This window comes from Pholcus phalangioides, unplaced genomic scaffold (assembly GCF_987345545.1).
Source record: "Pholcus phalangioides strain wild (caught in Gottingen) unplaced genomic scaffold, Ppha-v1.0 ptg000001l_1, whole genome shotgun sequence".
NCBI classification, from domain to species: domain Eukaryota; kingdom Metazoa; phylum Arthropoda; class Arachnida; order Araneae; family Pholcidae; genus Pholcus; species Pholcus phalangioides.
The window spans coordinates 2,463,957-2,477,362 of record NW_028301594.1 but is presented as its reverse complement, the minus strand read 5'-3'; the positions used below and the strand labels follow the sequence as shown (position 1 = coordinate 2,477,362).

Below are 13,406 nucleotides of genomic sequence, written 5' to 3'. Positions count from 1 at the left end.
GAGAGACGTTCGGCCATCTTGAATGACATCTCCTTGGCATTTCATATCCTATTGTGTACATATACAATCCCCAAGAAGAAAAGGAGTCGATTTACTGCGGCATTCAATGCAAAAGGAACGGCGGAATTACAGTCGAATATTAAACGGTCATGAAAAAGAAGAATACGTGGAGGAAAAACAAAACAAAAAATAACTGAGAATTTTTTTGTTTTGTTTTGCTTCTTCTGCTTGTCGAATATGTCACGTTAATTCGATGCCCCCAAATGCCATCAAAATTGACCGTAGTTGAGATTTTTAAAGGGTTAATGACTTCTCCAATGTTGAAAATTGCTATCAAGAGCCAGACTCGAGTGGGGGTCTACCCATAAATTTTAATATATCACTGCTGTTTTGATCACTGTGCAGTCGTGTGGGTACCGTGCTGGATCCGATCACCTCAAGTCAAGGCCGGCACCAGAAATTTCTTTCGGACGGGGGGGGGGGCGCAAAATGATAGAGAAGTAGACTTAACATTATTATTCCCATTATTATTTCAGTCATTTATTACATATCTGGTCATCGTCCACTCTCACTACGGCCTTGTATGAAGTGCCAGGGTTAGATCCTATAGTGACCGTAAAAGATTGGTCTGGTGAAGTTGATTTCACGTGGTTTGTTAAAATTTGTTTGGTGCAAAAAAATCAAAACGGGGGTATATTTTATGAAAAAAAAAATCTTGTCACAGCATCAGCATCCCCACTAAATTTTATAAAATTGCAATCATTTTAAATTTGTTTTCACTCACTTATAATTTGAATGATAGAGAAAGTTAATACTATTTTCTCACCCGGTACTAATATTCACTCAGACTCTGCTACATCCTTATCTTTTTACTACCACATTGAGAAAAAATGAAATAATTATCACGTACATTTCTTGGTAGTTAATTTGAGTTCTCATTAACCCCTTCGCGTACAGGCTGCTGGTGACGAATTTGAAGGACCTGCATTAGATGTATAGGCGATGAATGTGGTAGCCTTGTTCCACCTTTGAAGAAAGGGAAAGAAAGAAAAAAGTAATAAGGGTGGGGAGGAACGGTACACAGATAATTGTATAACACAGAGTATTAGTAGTGTGTTGCTTTTTTTCACCCTCACCTACAAACTTGTTTTGCAGTTTTTTTTTACTTGTTCCCTTTCTCATTTGCTATGTGCAGTATATAATAGAAGGATTAAGAAAGATACATTATACATGTGAAGGGGGGGGGATGCCGTTGGAGAAGGAGGAGGGGGAAAAGCTGAACAGAACCTTTACCATATCGTTATCTCAGTTGCTCGTTATCAGTTGATCGTTATCTAGTTGAGATATCAACTAGATATTTTTAATGTCCTTTCACTATATGTAATCTTTGACGTATCAATAAATAATGGTTTTGCCGGGGATGCCCTGGACCTCCCCCCTTCTGGGGTGGGGGGCCGAAGAGCTTACGTTGCTTCTTGCGACAGAGCCTGGGTGTCTCGCGGTTTCTCCAGTTCTCCAGTTCCAGTTGAGATATCACGATGGAGGTGAGAGAACAGGGGGGAAAATACACACAACTTTGTTTCATATGGTTAAAATGAACTTTTTAATGGTTAAGAGGTTGAAGAAACAGTCAGATAGATTGAATTTATTCCACTGACGTTTGGACGTAATATTGCGTCCCTGATCGTAAAGGGGTTAAAGTCTAAAAAAAATTTTTTTTCTTCAAAAAATCGTAATGACCGTTTTCATTAGCGGTTATCAAAAATCGCAATCTGCGCTGACAGTCTGTACTGACACTGCATTTTGTAAGAAAATTTATCTCAGTTGATTATCATTGAAATATATATGTTGAAAATTATCTCAGAATACATAAATTCATACATGATATGCCACTGTAATATATGCATAAATATTACAGAATTTAGAGACATACTTATATCTAACCTATCACAAAAACTCTTCCAGAAAAATTTTCCATCAATCCCATCACAATCAATACGATTCATCATGAACACGAAAGTGGTAGCCTGTTTATGCAGCTTCACCTTATTCGGAATCTCTCTGGGCTACGACAAACCGAATATATTGCTCATAGTGGCCGATGACATGGTGAGTAGCTCTTCAATGTTTTATTATCAATTAATCAGGAGCGTCATTCATATCCATCATGCCAATCAGTTCGGAGTCTTCGGGTAACCGAAGCCAACAACGATGGTGTTTCTAACTATGTATGTCTCCATTCGAATCAATACAGTCGAATCCCGTTTTAACGAATACCGTTATATAGCGAAAACCTCGTTTTAACGAACACTTTTCTAATCCTTCAAATAAGTTTACATAGGAACAATGCTGGTAACCTGGGATTCCTTTATAACGAAATTTCGTTTTAACGAAGTGATTCCTCCGGTCTCTTGGCGTTCGTTATAACGGGATTCGACTGTATTCTTTCTCTTTTTTTAAGAAACAACTGACACGTATATTATAATACGCAGGGCTGGAACGACGTCAGCTTTCACGGTTCGTATCAGATCCCGACACCGAACATCGACGCACTCGCCAAAGACGGGATCATCTTGAACAACTATTACGTGTCACCTCTGTGCACGCCATCCAGGGGATCTTTATTTAGTGGCCAATACCCCATAAAAATAGGTAAGGTATAACACGGATCGAAACGAACCAATCATCTAAAGAGAACGGAAAACTTTGAATAAGACGATTCCACGTTAAGATTGTTCTGTTCTTTCTTCAGGCTTGCAACATAGCGCCATTCACAGCAGCGAACCGTGGGGACTTCCCTTGAATGTGACGATTATGCCACAGTACTTCAGGGAATTGGGATACACGACTCGGGCCATAGGGAAGGTGACGTATTCACTTCACTCTTATTTATAACTTGAATCATTTGATTTATCCCAATATTACTATCTTAATATTCATTCTCTTGGATTCCAGTGGCACCTGGGATTCTTCACGAGGGACCACATACCCACAAGGAAAGGATTCGATTCATTTTTTGGCTGTTATTCCGGATTTGAGGACTATTATAGCCACTTAGCCGAAGACAAGGTGATCATTTAATTGGTACATTAATGAAATCATCGAATTTTTCTTAAATGTTGTGCGCTATTTGGCATGAAAATGTCCAAGGATTTAATTTCTGCTGCTCTTTTATTTTCACAGTACAGTAAAATAGGGTACGATCTGCACGACGATGTTGGTTCCAAAGAGAGGGTGGCCTGGGAGTACAGCGGAAATTATTCGACTGAGCTCTTCACGAACAAAGCCATCGACATCATCGAAACTCATGACAGTAGCAAAGTACGTAGAGTAGCCTACCTACAAGCACATCTCCCTATATTATGTAGATCATATATACATCTGAAAACTTATCTGCAATCAATTCGTTAATTTTTTCGTCCACATCACACCTCTTTTCCCACCTCTTTCTGCGAGTCTCCGTCTATTACTAATTTATCAGAGATTTTCATCGAGACACTCGAGTTATTTAGACACGTAAAGTCTTATCAGCTGAATAGCAACTAACTGAGCGCCTCGTTCATTTCACACGAAATTTCTATCCTAACGCTAAGGTAATGGTGCATCTCGAGGTATTTGCTCTCGACCTACATTCCCCGAGGTCAAATGAACATAGGTGTTCAAAAAAATTCCGAAGAATATCATATATCCAGCATCTTGGGAACTTCTTTGAGTTGAATGAAGAGCCAAGGCTTTCTTCCGAGCCAAATCTGATTGAAAGTAAAGCGTATCAACTCTATGCTAAAAACAGCCCCGCGGAAATGAAAGCAGTGCTATCTGATGTTTGATAGGCGAAGCTTATAGTTGAAATGATGGGGGGTCTCCGAATTTCTATTGTTTCGCACCCATTACATTCTACAATAAAAAATTACATCCTCAAAAGACATCTTTGATATCCCAGATACATATTACGTCAAATTGTGTTTTGTAGCAAGGGAATTTTAGTTGGTTAGTTGGTCTTTAAGAGGACTTTTTTTTATAAATAACTAGCTCAAATGAAGTGAAATAATACGCTTAATGCATTTGATCTAACTTCATGTTGACTCTCAGAATGGTGATACATTCTGGTATCCGTTCCTGCATTGAACTGATAATGCTTACACTTCGAGCAACTTTGTTTCGAGTCAAGACGGATAAAGTCCGAGTTCCCTGGCAAGCACGTGTAGCTTAAACAGGGCTGCAATTGTGGGGAGGGGGGTTTGGTGCCCGGATGACCAAGCATCAACTTGTGGATCTGAGATTAGATCCCCTTTTCCCAAAAACGCTTGAGTTCAGGTCAACGATTTTGAGATACTCTCTGCTTTTTTTCCCACCCTGTAAGACTGCGACTCTAGAACATTTGCTCTGCCCATGGATCCCCCTACCGTAGTTATCTGCGGCTCCCCAGAATATATATTTAAATTCATAAATGAACAAATTTCGAAGCACGAACAGGCACACACACGTCCTATTTGTCCAGTATATCAGTAGTCCAGTTCGTCGCGACGTCCTCGACAAAGGTTGGCGATGCCCTTAAGGCAGTGCCGTCTTAACGCATGGTCCCACCCGGGCGCGACCCGGTAGACTCAAGAGAAGAGGGGCCGGGGGAAAAATGAGAAATGGTTGAATTTTTCGGGAATTCGCCTGGTAGGGCCTCAGAAAAGTCACTTGGTCAGGGTCCCCCCCCCCCATGATGCTCTTAAGACGGCTATGCCTTCTTAAGCAACCGCGACGCACACTTTGGGAGAGACTGCGGTAAGAGCAACGCAATCGAGTGCTTCTGCCTCTCTGATTTGGTAACATAATCAAACAATTTTTGTAGATTTATTCAGAGATATACTTGTTTGTGAAAAAAAATAGTGACTACCCATCGTAGTGACTACCCCCCCCCCACTCATTGGCGAGAGAGACAACAATTGGTTGCAGAGACTAATGATAAACGAAAATTTCAGATTTGTTTACGGTTATTAATTCGTATCTTCTAATTTGGTCTGTTTTTGTTTCATTGATGCAGCCGCTGTTCATGTATCTGGCATATCAAGCTGTTCACTCTGGTAACATTTACCGTCCACTGCAGCCCCCACCAGATGAATACGCGAAATTCGATTACATCCGGGATCCACAACGGAGAAAGTTTGCAGGTGCGCACCTTTGCTCATTATTTTCGATTATTTCGGAACTAAATTAATCAGGTTATCGCTGCCTTTGTGAGGAAAGTTTGTGAGTCTGGGTGTCGTTGGTTTTTGAGTGCAACCTTTCCTGTGCTTTGGCTTTCGTTGGACAGCGTGACCAAATATCGTTATTGGGAGGTAAGACTCCGTAATGTAGGTCAGTGTTACTCAAACTGAAGGCCATATGACCCCCTTGTGGTACTGGGATATTCTAGGGGGCACAGGAAAAAATCAAGTGGAAGGAAAGCCGTGATAGGTTATTAAAGGGGGCCATAGAGAGGTGAAAAAATACATATGTCAAGGTAGAAGCCAATTATGGGGGAGTCCAGTGCCCGTCTTGACACATAAGCCCACCCGGGCATGGGCAGATGCCACGAGTGAGCGGAGGACCTCATGATAACGAGAACTACAGTCGAATCCCGTTTTAACGAATACCGTTATAGCGAAAATCTCATTTTAAAACGAACACTTTTCTAATTCTACAAATACGTTTAAATAGGAACAATGCTAGGTAATCTGGAATTCCTTGTAACGAAATTTCGTTTTAACGAAGTGATTTCTCCGGTCTTTTGGTGTTCGTTATAACGGGATTCGACTGTAGTTACAATTTTTGCCCCTAAGCATCTAAATTGGCAGGCAGGCGGGCACATTCAACCAGTTAGGAGCCTCAGAAAAATCACTTTATCCGGAAGCTCTAGAGCCCTATGAGATTTTTCTAACATATATATATATATAAATTTATTAAAGTGAAGAATTCATTACAGTATTATTAAAAAATGTTTCTCATTTATACACAAGATTTTCCAGTTTGACAGAATCAAAGTTAGCAAGTTATTTGGCGGAACCATTTTCACCAAAATCTTGGCTCCTCGTGACGTTTTGCTATCTTATTTACTCGTAGCAACCAATCACTGCGAGCTAATTCCTCTGATACAACTAAGAAAGCAAGCACTCTAATTACGCATTCGGGGGACCAGTAAACGAGGTTTTGACTGTACAAAAGACTTTCATATCCACTTCATGTTAACTATAGTGTTTTCATCAAAATGGTCTCAAAATTTTTCTTTTATGCTTTTGGCAGGAATGTTGCATGCTCTGGATATAGCCATCGGGCGCGTTTTCGCAAGTCTCGAGAAATCAGGTATGTTGGACAACACTCTGATTATGTTCACTTCCGACAACGGAGGAGCGGTTCAAGGTATGGATCACAACTCGGGATCAAACTTGCCTCTGAGAGGAACCAAACAAACTCTCTGGGAAGGAGGCGTCAGGGCAAACGGTTTTGTCTGGAGCTCCAACCTCAGGAGAAAAAGCAGGATCGACGAGACGCTCTTTCACATCACTGATTGGCTACCGACATTATACACGTTTGCTGGTATGTGGTGTATATCTTTTCAAAAGTAATCCCCATCGTTACCCATATCATTCAACCATCTCTATTTCAATTTTTGGAAAGTTCGTTCAAAAAAATATCTGGAATTTTCGAGTTGAAAAAACTGACGGTGTAATTTTTGGTCACTTCAGAAATGTTCAGTTTGCTCTTGTTCAAGTGATTCTGTAAAGACAGGAATAGGTGGAAGTTAGCGGGATCAAGGCCGAGAGAATATGGAAGGTGATCCAAAAGTTTCCAACTCAATTCCTGAATCTTTAACTCCGTGGTTTTCGCTTTTTAGGTGGCGGTGAAGAATGTCCTTGTCGTTCACGAGCGCAGACCTTCTCTGAGTCAAAATTTCATTCAACATCGACCAAATAGCCATAATACACTTCGGCATTGATTGCTTGTCCACTGGGAAGAAACTCATTAAGAAGATTATTAAGATTATAAAGAAAGATTATAAAGAAGATTATTCCACGGTCTCTCCAAGATATTTCATAGATTATCTCATCACACAGACAATAGTACCTTCTTGTGTGGCAATGTGCTTCTGGCGAACTTTTTTGCCCTCGCACCGATCAATTTCTAGCTGGATCGTCGAGGGGAATGTCCAACTGCTCTAGCGCTTAGTGGGCTCTCCTGAGACGGAATTTATCCCGGTTGCAACCCTGAAGTACCAAGCTTGAATTTCCAGTGGAACCAAATGATGTAACGAATTGTTGATTTTTCAACAGACTTTTTACATGTCCCGTAAAGTTGCAAACAACAAACGAAATTTTGCGTACTACTAGAACATATTTCAGTAATTATTTCCAAAACGATCGCGATTATGCGAGTTAGACTATAAATACAACTACTGTAGCTCGTCTGGAGCCATCTATCATTTCTGGCAAAAACGTTGTTCGAGGATGATGTCACTCCCCGTTATCCATACACACACGGTTTTTAACAGCTGGCTGATGCGAAGATATATTTTGGAAAAAGAGAAAATTCATGAAATCCCAACAGGGAGATTCATGATTTATGAGATTTATCTCATTACCTCATATTTATCTCATCTCAGAGATAATTATAAAATTTATCTCTCTTTCAAAAATATATCTTCGCATATCAGCCAACTGTTAAAAAATCTTCGTAACAACTTTGTTCCCCATCTACTGTATATAATAATATAACTCACAATATACTTGTTGCTTACAGGATGGACTTGTTTTATACAGGATGGATTTAGAGTGCACTCCCGCACATTAAATGCGTTTATTACGGTTACGGTTGTGTTTAAGATGATATGAAAGTGTCGATTTACGGAAAATTCACCGCCAACAGTGAGTGACTGAGTGATTGAACGAGTGAGTGACCATGATTGAGTAAATGTGTGAGTGTGCGAGAGCGAGTGACCGAGTGAATGAGCAACTGAGTTTCAGAATGAGTTAGTAAATGAGCTAACGAATGAAAGCTAGTGAGTGACTATATGAGTATTTCACTCACTCGCGCGCGCTCACTTGCTCACCTGCTCACTCACTCGCTCACTTGATCAACTGCTCGCTCATTTTCTCACCTGCTCATTTGCTCGACTGATCACTCATTCACTTGCCTTGTGCGGATTAGAAAATTTATTACTGGGAAATTCACCAACAATTCACCACCACGCAAATTACCGGCAACAGTTCGTCACTAGTGAATGAGTTGATGAATGAGCTACTTAAAAATTGGTGCGGGACCTTATGAGTGACCACATGACTGACAGAGTGAATGAGTGATTTACCGTATCAGTTACCGAGTGAGTGACCATTTAGGTGATCAAATGATTGAATGAGTAATCGAGAAAGTGAGTTACCGTATTAGTGGTCGAGTGAATGGCTGAATTGTGAACTAGATAATCGAGGATATGAGTGACGAAGACCAAGTGAAGGGTATAAGTGAATGAATTAATGACCGTATTTCACCGTATGAATGACCGCTCATTCTGGTGAGTGACTGAAAGAGTCAGTGACAGTATGAGTGACTTGATTACTTGCTCAAGTGTTCACTCACTCACTTGCTCATTAGCTCTCGTGCTCACTCACTCATTTGCTCGCTCAGTAACTCCCTGACTCACTTGATCACAAACACTTATATACCTACTTATCCACTCATTCACTATGTCTTCGTCGATTAATCGTTTGTCGGTGAATTTTCCAGATATTCCTTTCGGTGAATTGTTCTCAGTGAATTGTAGATCAATTTTATACACACGGAAAATGTTAAGGGTTGTTAATTTTCATCACAGGAGGCAATTTGAGTGACCTGCTCGACATAGATGGCGTAAACCAATGGCAAGCTCTTGACGATGGCAATCCTTCGGGGAGGGATACGATTCTCCATAACATTGATCCGATCTCGGACGTTAGTGCGATCAGGAGAGGGCCTTTTAAGCTGGTCGTTGGATCGTGGAATGAGACTTTCGATAATTGGTTCGATCAAAACGGACGGATGATGCAGACGTGGACGGAATCCGAGGAAGATGTTGGTGACACGTTGCCCTCCGAATATGTGAGTATCATTAGAGAGTGCAATCCATCAAAGTTTAACCACTGAAATATAGTCAGTGTAACCAGAGTTAACAATTGAGTTCGCTTTTTTCAGGAGATCGAAGAACTGTACAGAAACGCGCAGGCAGTAAAAGTTCTGACCAGAGCGTTCGGTGGTGACTACAATTACATCCCAAGCAGAGAGCGTAGAGTGGCAATCGATTGCGGACCGAGGCCGGAAAACTTTTACGGGAACTGCGATCCATCGGACGGCCCTTGTCTTTTCAACATCAACAAGGACCCGTGCGAATTCATCAACATAGCCAGTAGGGAACCACAAGTAAGTTTGTGAATTTTTCCTGTATAATTTAAACTAAAGCAGCAGCTCTCAAACTGCGCGCCGCGGTGCCCTGGTGTGCCTCCAACCTTGGTTGGGGGTGCCGCGGAGGGACAAAGCCCTGACAAAGGTTTTTCGAATAGATTCTGTTAAACTGTTCTGGAGAGCAGCGGAGAAGCGTTGATTAGGGAAACGGGTGCCGCGGGTGGGAAAAGTTTGAGAACCCCTGCAGTAGAGGGTGCACAACTTTTTCACTCCGCGGACCAGATATGTGGTGTTTCTGCTTAAGGTTTGTGATTATTTTCATAACTTATTAATCATATTCTGATAATTGTAACTTATTTTGATAACTAATTATAGTCACATATGCAGGGTGCATGGGTTACAGGGCGTATGGCATTTTACTGATGCAAAACAAAGGAAAGTTGGGGAAAAACAGCATTAAAAGTGCGGGTAAAGCGGTTTTGCCGCAATTTTTTTATATGCGGTTTTTTCCCAACTTTCCTCCATTTTTGAAATCCAAATACCTCAGTGAAAATTACACTTTAGTTGCTAGCAGGAGAGACTGGGCAACAACTTTCCAACTCTGTTTTTGAGCACAAGGTCTCCGTATAAAAAATTAACTTTTTATATTTTAATAACTATACAACTCCTTGCAATATGAATGACATATCAGAGTACTACAAGTCATTTGCATACTTATTCTAATTGGAGGAATGCCTCTGGGATCAACGGTCCGCCAGTAAAATGTCATATGCAATGTTACCTATGCAACCTATTATTATTCTTAATCAAGTATGGTTTTTCATTAACTAAATGCCTTCTTATGAACTTGTGAAATTTTTTTGCCTATCTTGTTTAGATTTCAAAAGAACGCAAAAGTTCTTAAAGTTTCCACCAGGTGGCGTTGTAACCTTTCTTATCGTTTTGCTCGTATTGCTATACCGCTCGATACGTCCATGATTCTATCTGTCATATTTTAGGAGTTATTCAAGATTATGTGACAATTCCAATGTGATTATTTCCAATGTTCTGTATATTTCTCACAAATATTGTATTATCCTTTTTACTCCCGGGCATCCCACAATGATTCTTAGAGGTAAAAAATGATTGCAACACACATAATTGTCAAACACATACATTTTATTCGTGAATTGTATTCTAATCCATTGTGATTTGCACTTATAGGCGGATACGGGGATTGTGAAGGAGCCGATCGCCCCGCCCCCACGTTCAGTGAAAAAAATTGTATTATAGGCGGGAAAGAGGGCATCCTCCCCCCCCCGAACGAGCTTGTATTCGTTTATGTTTACAGTAGCCCTCTATTTCCTATCATTGGCAATTTTTCAGTAATTTTAGCGATAGTTGGTGACTTGTGACAATTTTTTTTGGCATAATTGGTAAATTTTTTGGGTAGTAACTGGGGGGCATACGGAAGTCTCAACAGCTGGTGTTACGAAAATAATTCTACTAAAGAAAATGCCAACTGCTTCTGAGGGGGTATCGAACCCAACCCACATGTTCTCACTTGCCGGGTGAACGTGACAGACCACTACGCTACAGAGGAAACGAACCTCGTTCGTTTGAGCTTGTGTGCGTTGAACGGGAACTTACATGGACAGTCAGACCAAACTCAGGCCAAAGCTCATAGCTGTTGGCACAGCCGTCAGATGGTGACTTCTGGTGCGCCATCTGGTAGTAGTGTCAGCAATGGTGAACTTTGGACTGAGTTAGATGTAACTGTCCATGTTCGGTCCAAAGAGGTTCATTGCCTTTGTAGGGTAGTAGTCTAGCGCGCTCACCCGGTAATGGAAAGGACGTGGGTTCGATCCCCGCAGAAGAAGTTGAAAGAGTGACATTATCTTCGAATTGGCGACATCCCATATCGATCAGTATTTCCCATACTTTTTATAAAGAAAATATGGTCATCATAAATATGATTATATCATATTGTGTGTATTGATACTTTTCTATCAGAACACCTTTCGCGGGCCGGATGGAACCCCTTGGCGGGCTGCATTCGGTCCGCGGGCAGGAAGTTGTGATCCCCTGATTTACACAATTGAAACTCACATAGCTTGAGCATTTGTTTCCATTTGTTTTCCATTTGTGTTTCTTATTGCGTTACTCTTCCAGGTTACGAAAGAGCTGCAGGACCTGCTGCAAAAATATTCCGAAGAATCCATTAATCCTGTGAATAAAGGATGTGATCCTAGAGCTGATCCGAAATATTCAGGAGGTGCTTGGTTACCGTGGCTTCCCGATTAATACACTACGTAACGCGATTTTTGTTCTTGGTTAGCAGACCCCATTTCTAAATGGTTTACGACTGAAAAAACACTGAATACAGAGCAACTTTATGCTTTAAACTTTGCTTTTGTGATTAGAGGGACCGATATTTGTGAATTGGTAATTTACCTTTTGACTGATTGGGTGATTGAAATATTAAAAAAAATAATTTTGCACTGATGATTTGACTTTTTTGCTCTGAAAATAATTTTTCACCCGAATAGTCGGAGAAAAGATGCTCTCAAAACGGCTGCTTGAAAAGTAATGTCCCTTTTTTTCAGTTATTTTTTGTGAAAGATAGATGGCACTCAAAAACTCACACGTTGCAAATACAACAATACCTTAACGAACGAAGATAATTCATACCGGAATTACTTTTCGTCAGCTGAGATATTACTGTGAAGTGAAACCTGTCTAAGATGGACACCGTATATGAGACGGAAACCTGTCTTCGACTAAGTCAATAATAGTCCCTTCATTATGATTAATGCTTTTTGTGTGTGTGTGTGTGCACCTTCATGAAATAGTAAATCTGTCTAAAATGGAATAATATTTCAATCGCTTGACGTTCCGTTTGGTACAAGTTTTATTGCAAAATATAATTGAAAGAGAAAGTGCGATACAAACAGAAAATTTGGGTTCAAACCTACAATCACCAACAAAAGAATTGAAATGGAATTTAAAATTAGGAAAATAATGCAACTTCTATCTTTATCTCCATATATACACACTTTTTTTTTGATATTCCTTCTTTTTTTTTTTTCCTCCCAAAAATAATTGCCAAGATATTTTCGATGCGTTTTCTCTTATATAGATGCTCCATGTCGAGAACTCTTTGGTGAAGGTGCTCTTTTGGGTAAACACCAATGATTTCTTTGCATTTTTTGAAATGAGTGTGGAGGATGCGATGTGCCATATGCGCTGTAATAAATTACAGTGGAACATAAATACCTTCCCAAAAAAGTCAAAGACCGATAAAGAAGCTAGGAATATACTGTATATCTGTTCGCATGTTTAACGGGTTCTTAAGTAACCGCTGGACCCCAAAACCCATCTATCTTGCGAAAAAACACAAACATGTGTACAAAAATTGAATTTACAATGTCCCCCCCCCCCTCCAAATGTCACATCGCATCCTCCACGCTCATCTCGAAACATTCTAAGAAAGCATGGGTGCTTACCCAAAAGAGCACCTTCACCAAAGAGTTCTCGAGCACATACATAAGTATGTCACATCTGAGATATATTATCAATTATTTTTGGGAGCTAAAAAAAAAACTTGAAGATGAAGTATGTGTATATGGAATTAAAAATGGAAAAAGAGTTCCATTACTTTTTAAAATTTAAAATTTTACTTTAATTCAAATTTTAATTTCTGTTAAACGTCCAGATACGGGACTTATACAGGGTGATTCAGAAAAGATGGGCGAAAAACTGCAAGGGGTGATAGTACACACCAATACAAACAATTGTCATCAAAGAATTCATGGTCTAACATGAAGCGCTAGCGCGTTTCGGACCAACCGCTTCGCAAACGTTAAAGTGGCATTCCTGTTGAAATTTATCGTGAGAAAAAGAAAAACCATGCATGCAAATATAACCTGGGGTAATGTTAACGCTAAGTATTTTGGTACTGAAATTCATGTCTGCTTTTTCAGTATTACTAAAGTGCGCCATTATCCCGTACGTTACAACTGTTAGAACGG

At 40.2% G+C, this 13,406-nt stretch overlaps 1 protein-coding gene across 1 annotated transcript in view; it reads left to right on the top strand.

The window, feature by feature from the left end:
• LOC149089671 (uncharacterized) overlaps nt 1-13,406 on the top strand; it is a 61,782-nt gene that overhangs the window by 14,139 nt on the left and 34,237 nt on the right. Inside the window, exons 2-11 of the mRNA XM_089234539.1 lie at nt 1,966-2,109; nt 2,493-2,652; nt 2,753-2,865; nt 2,956-3,069; nt 3,184-3,321; nt 5,033-5,159; nt 6,271-6,564; nt 8,834-9,096; nt 9,190-9,414; nt 11,548-11,676. Coding sequence (XP_089090665.1) covers nt 2,008-2,109; nt 2,493-2,652; nt 2,753-2,865; nt 2,956-3,069; nt 3,184-3,321; nt 5,033-5,159; nt 6,271-6,564; nt 8,834-9,096; nt 9,190-9,414; nt 11,548-11,676 — 1,665 coding nt within the window. The 5' untranslated portion in view covers nt 1,966-2,007. The remainder of the gene's footprint in view (nt 1-1,965; nt 2,110-2,492; nt 2,653-2,752; nt 2,866-2,955; nt 3,070-3,183; nt 3,322-5,032; nt 5,160-6,270; nt 6,565-8,833; nt 9,097-9,189; nt 9,415-11,547; nt 11,677-13,406) is intronic.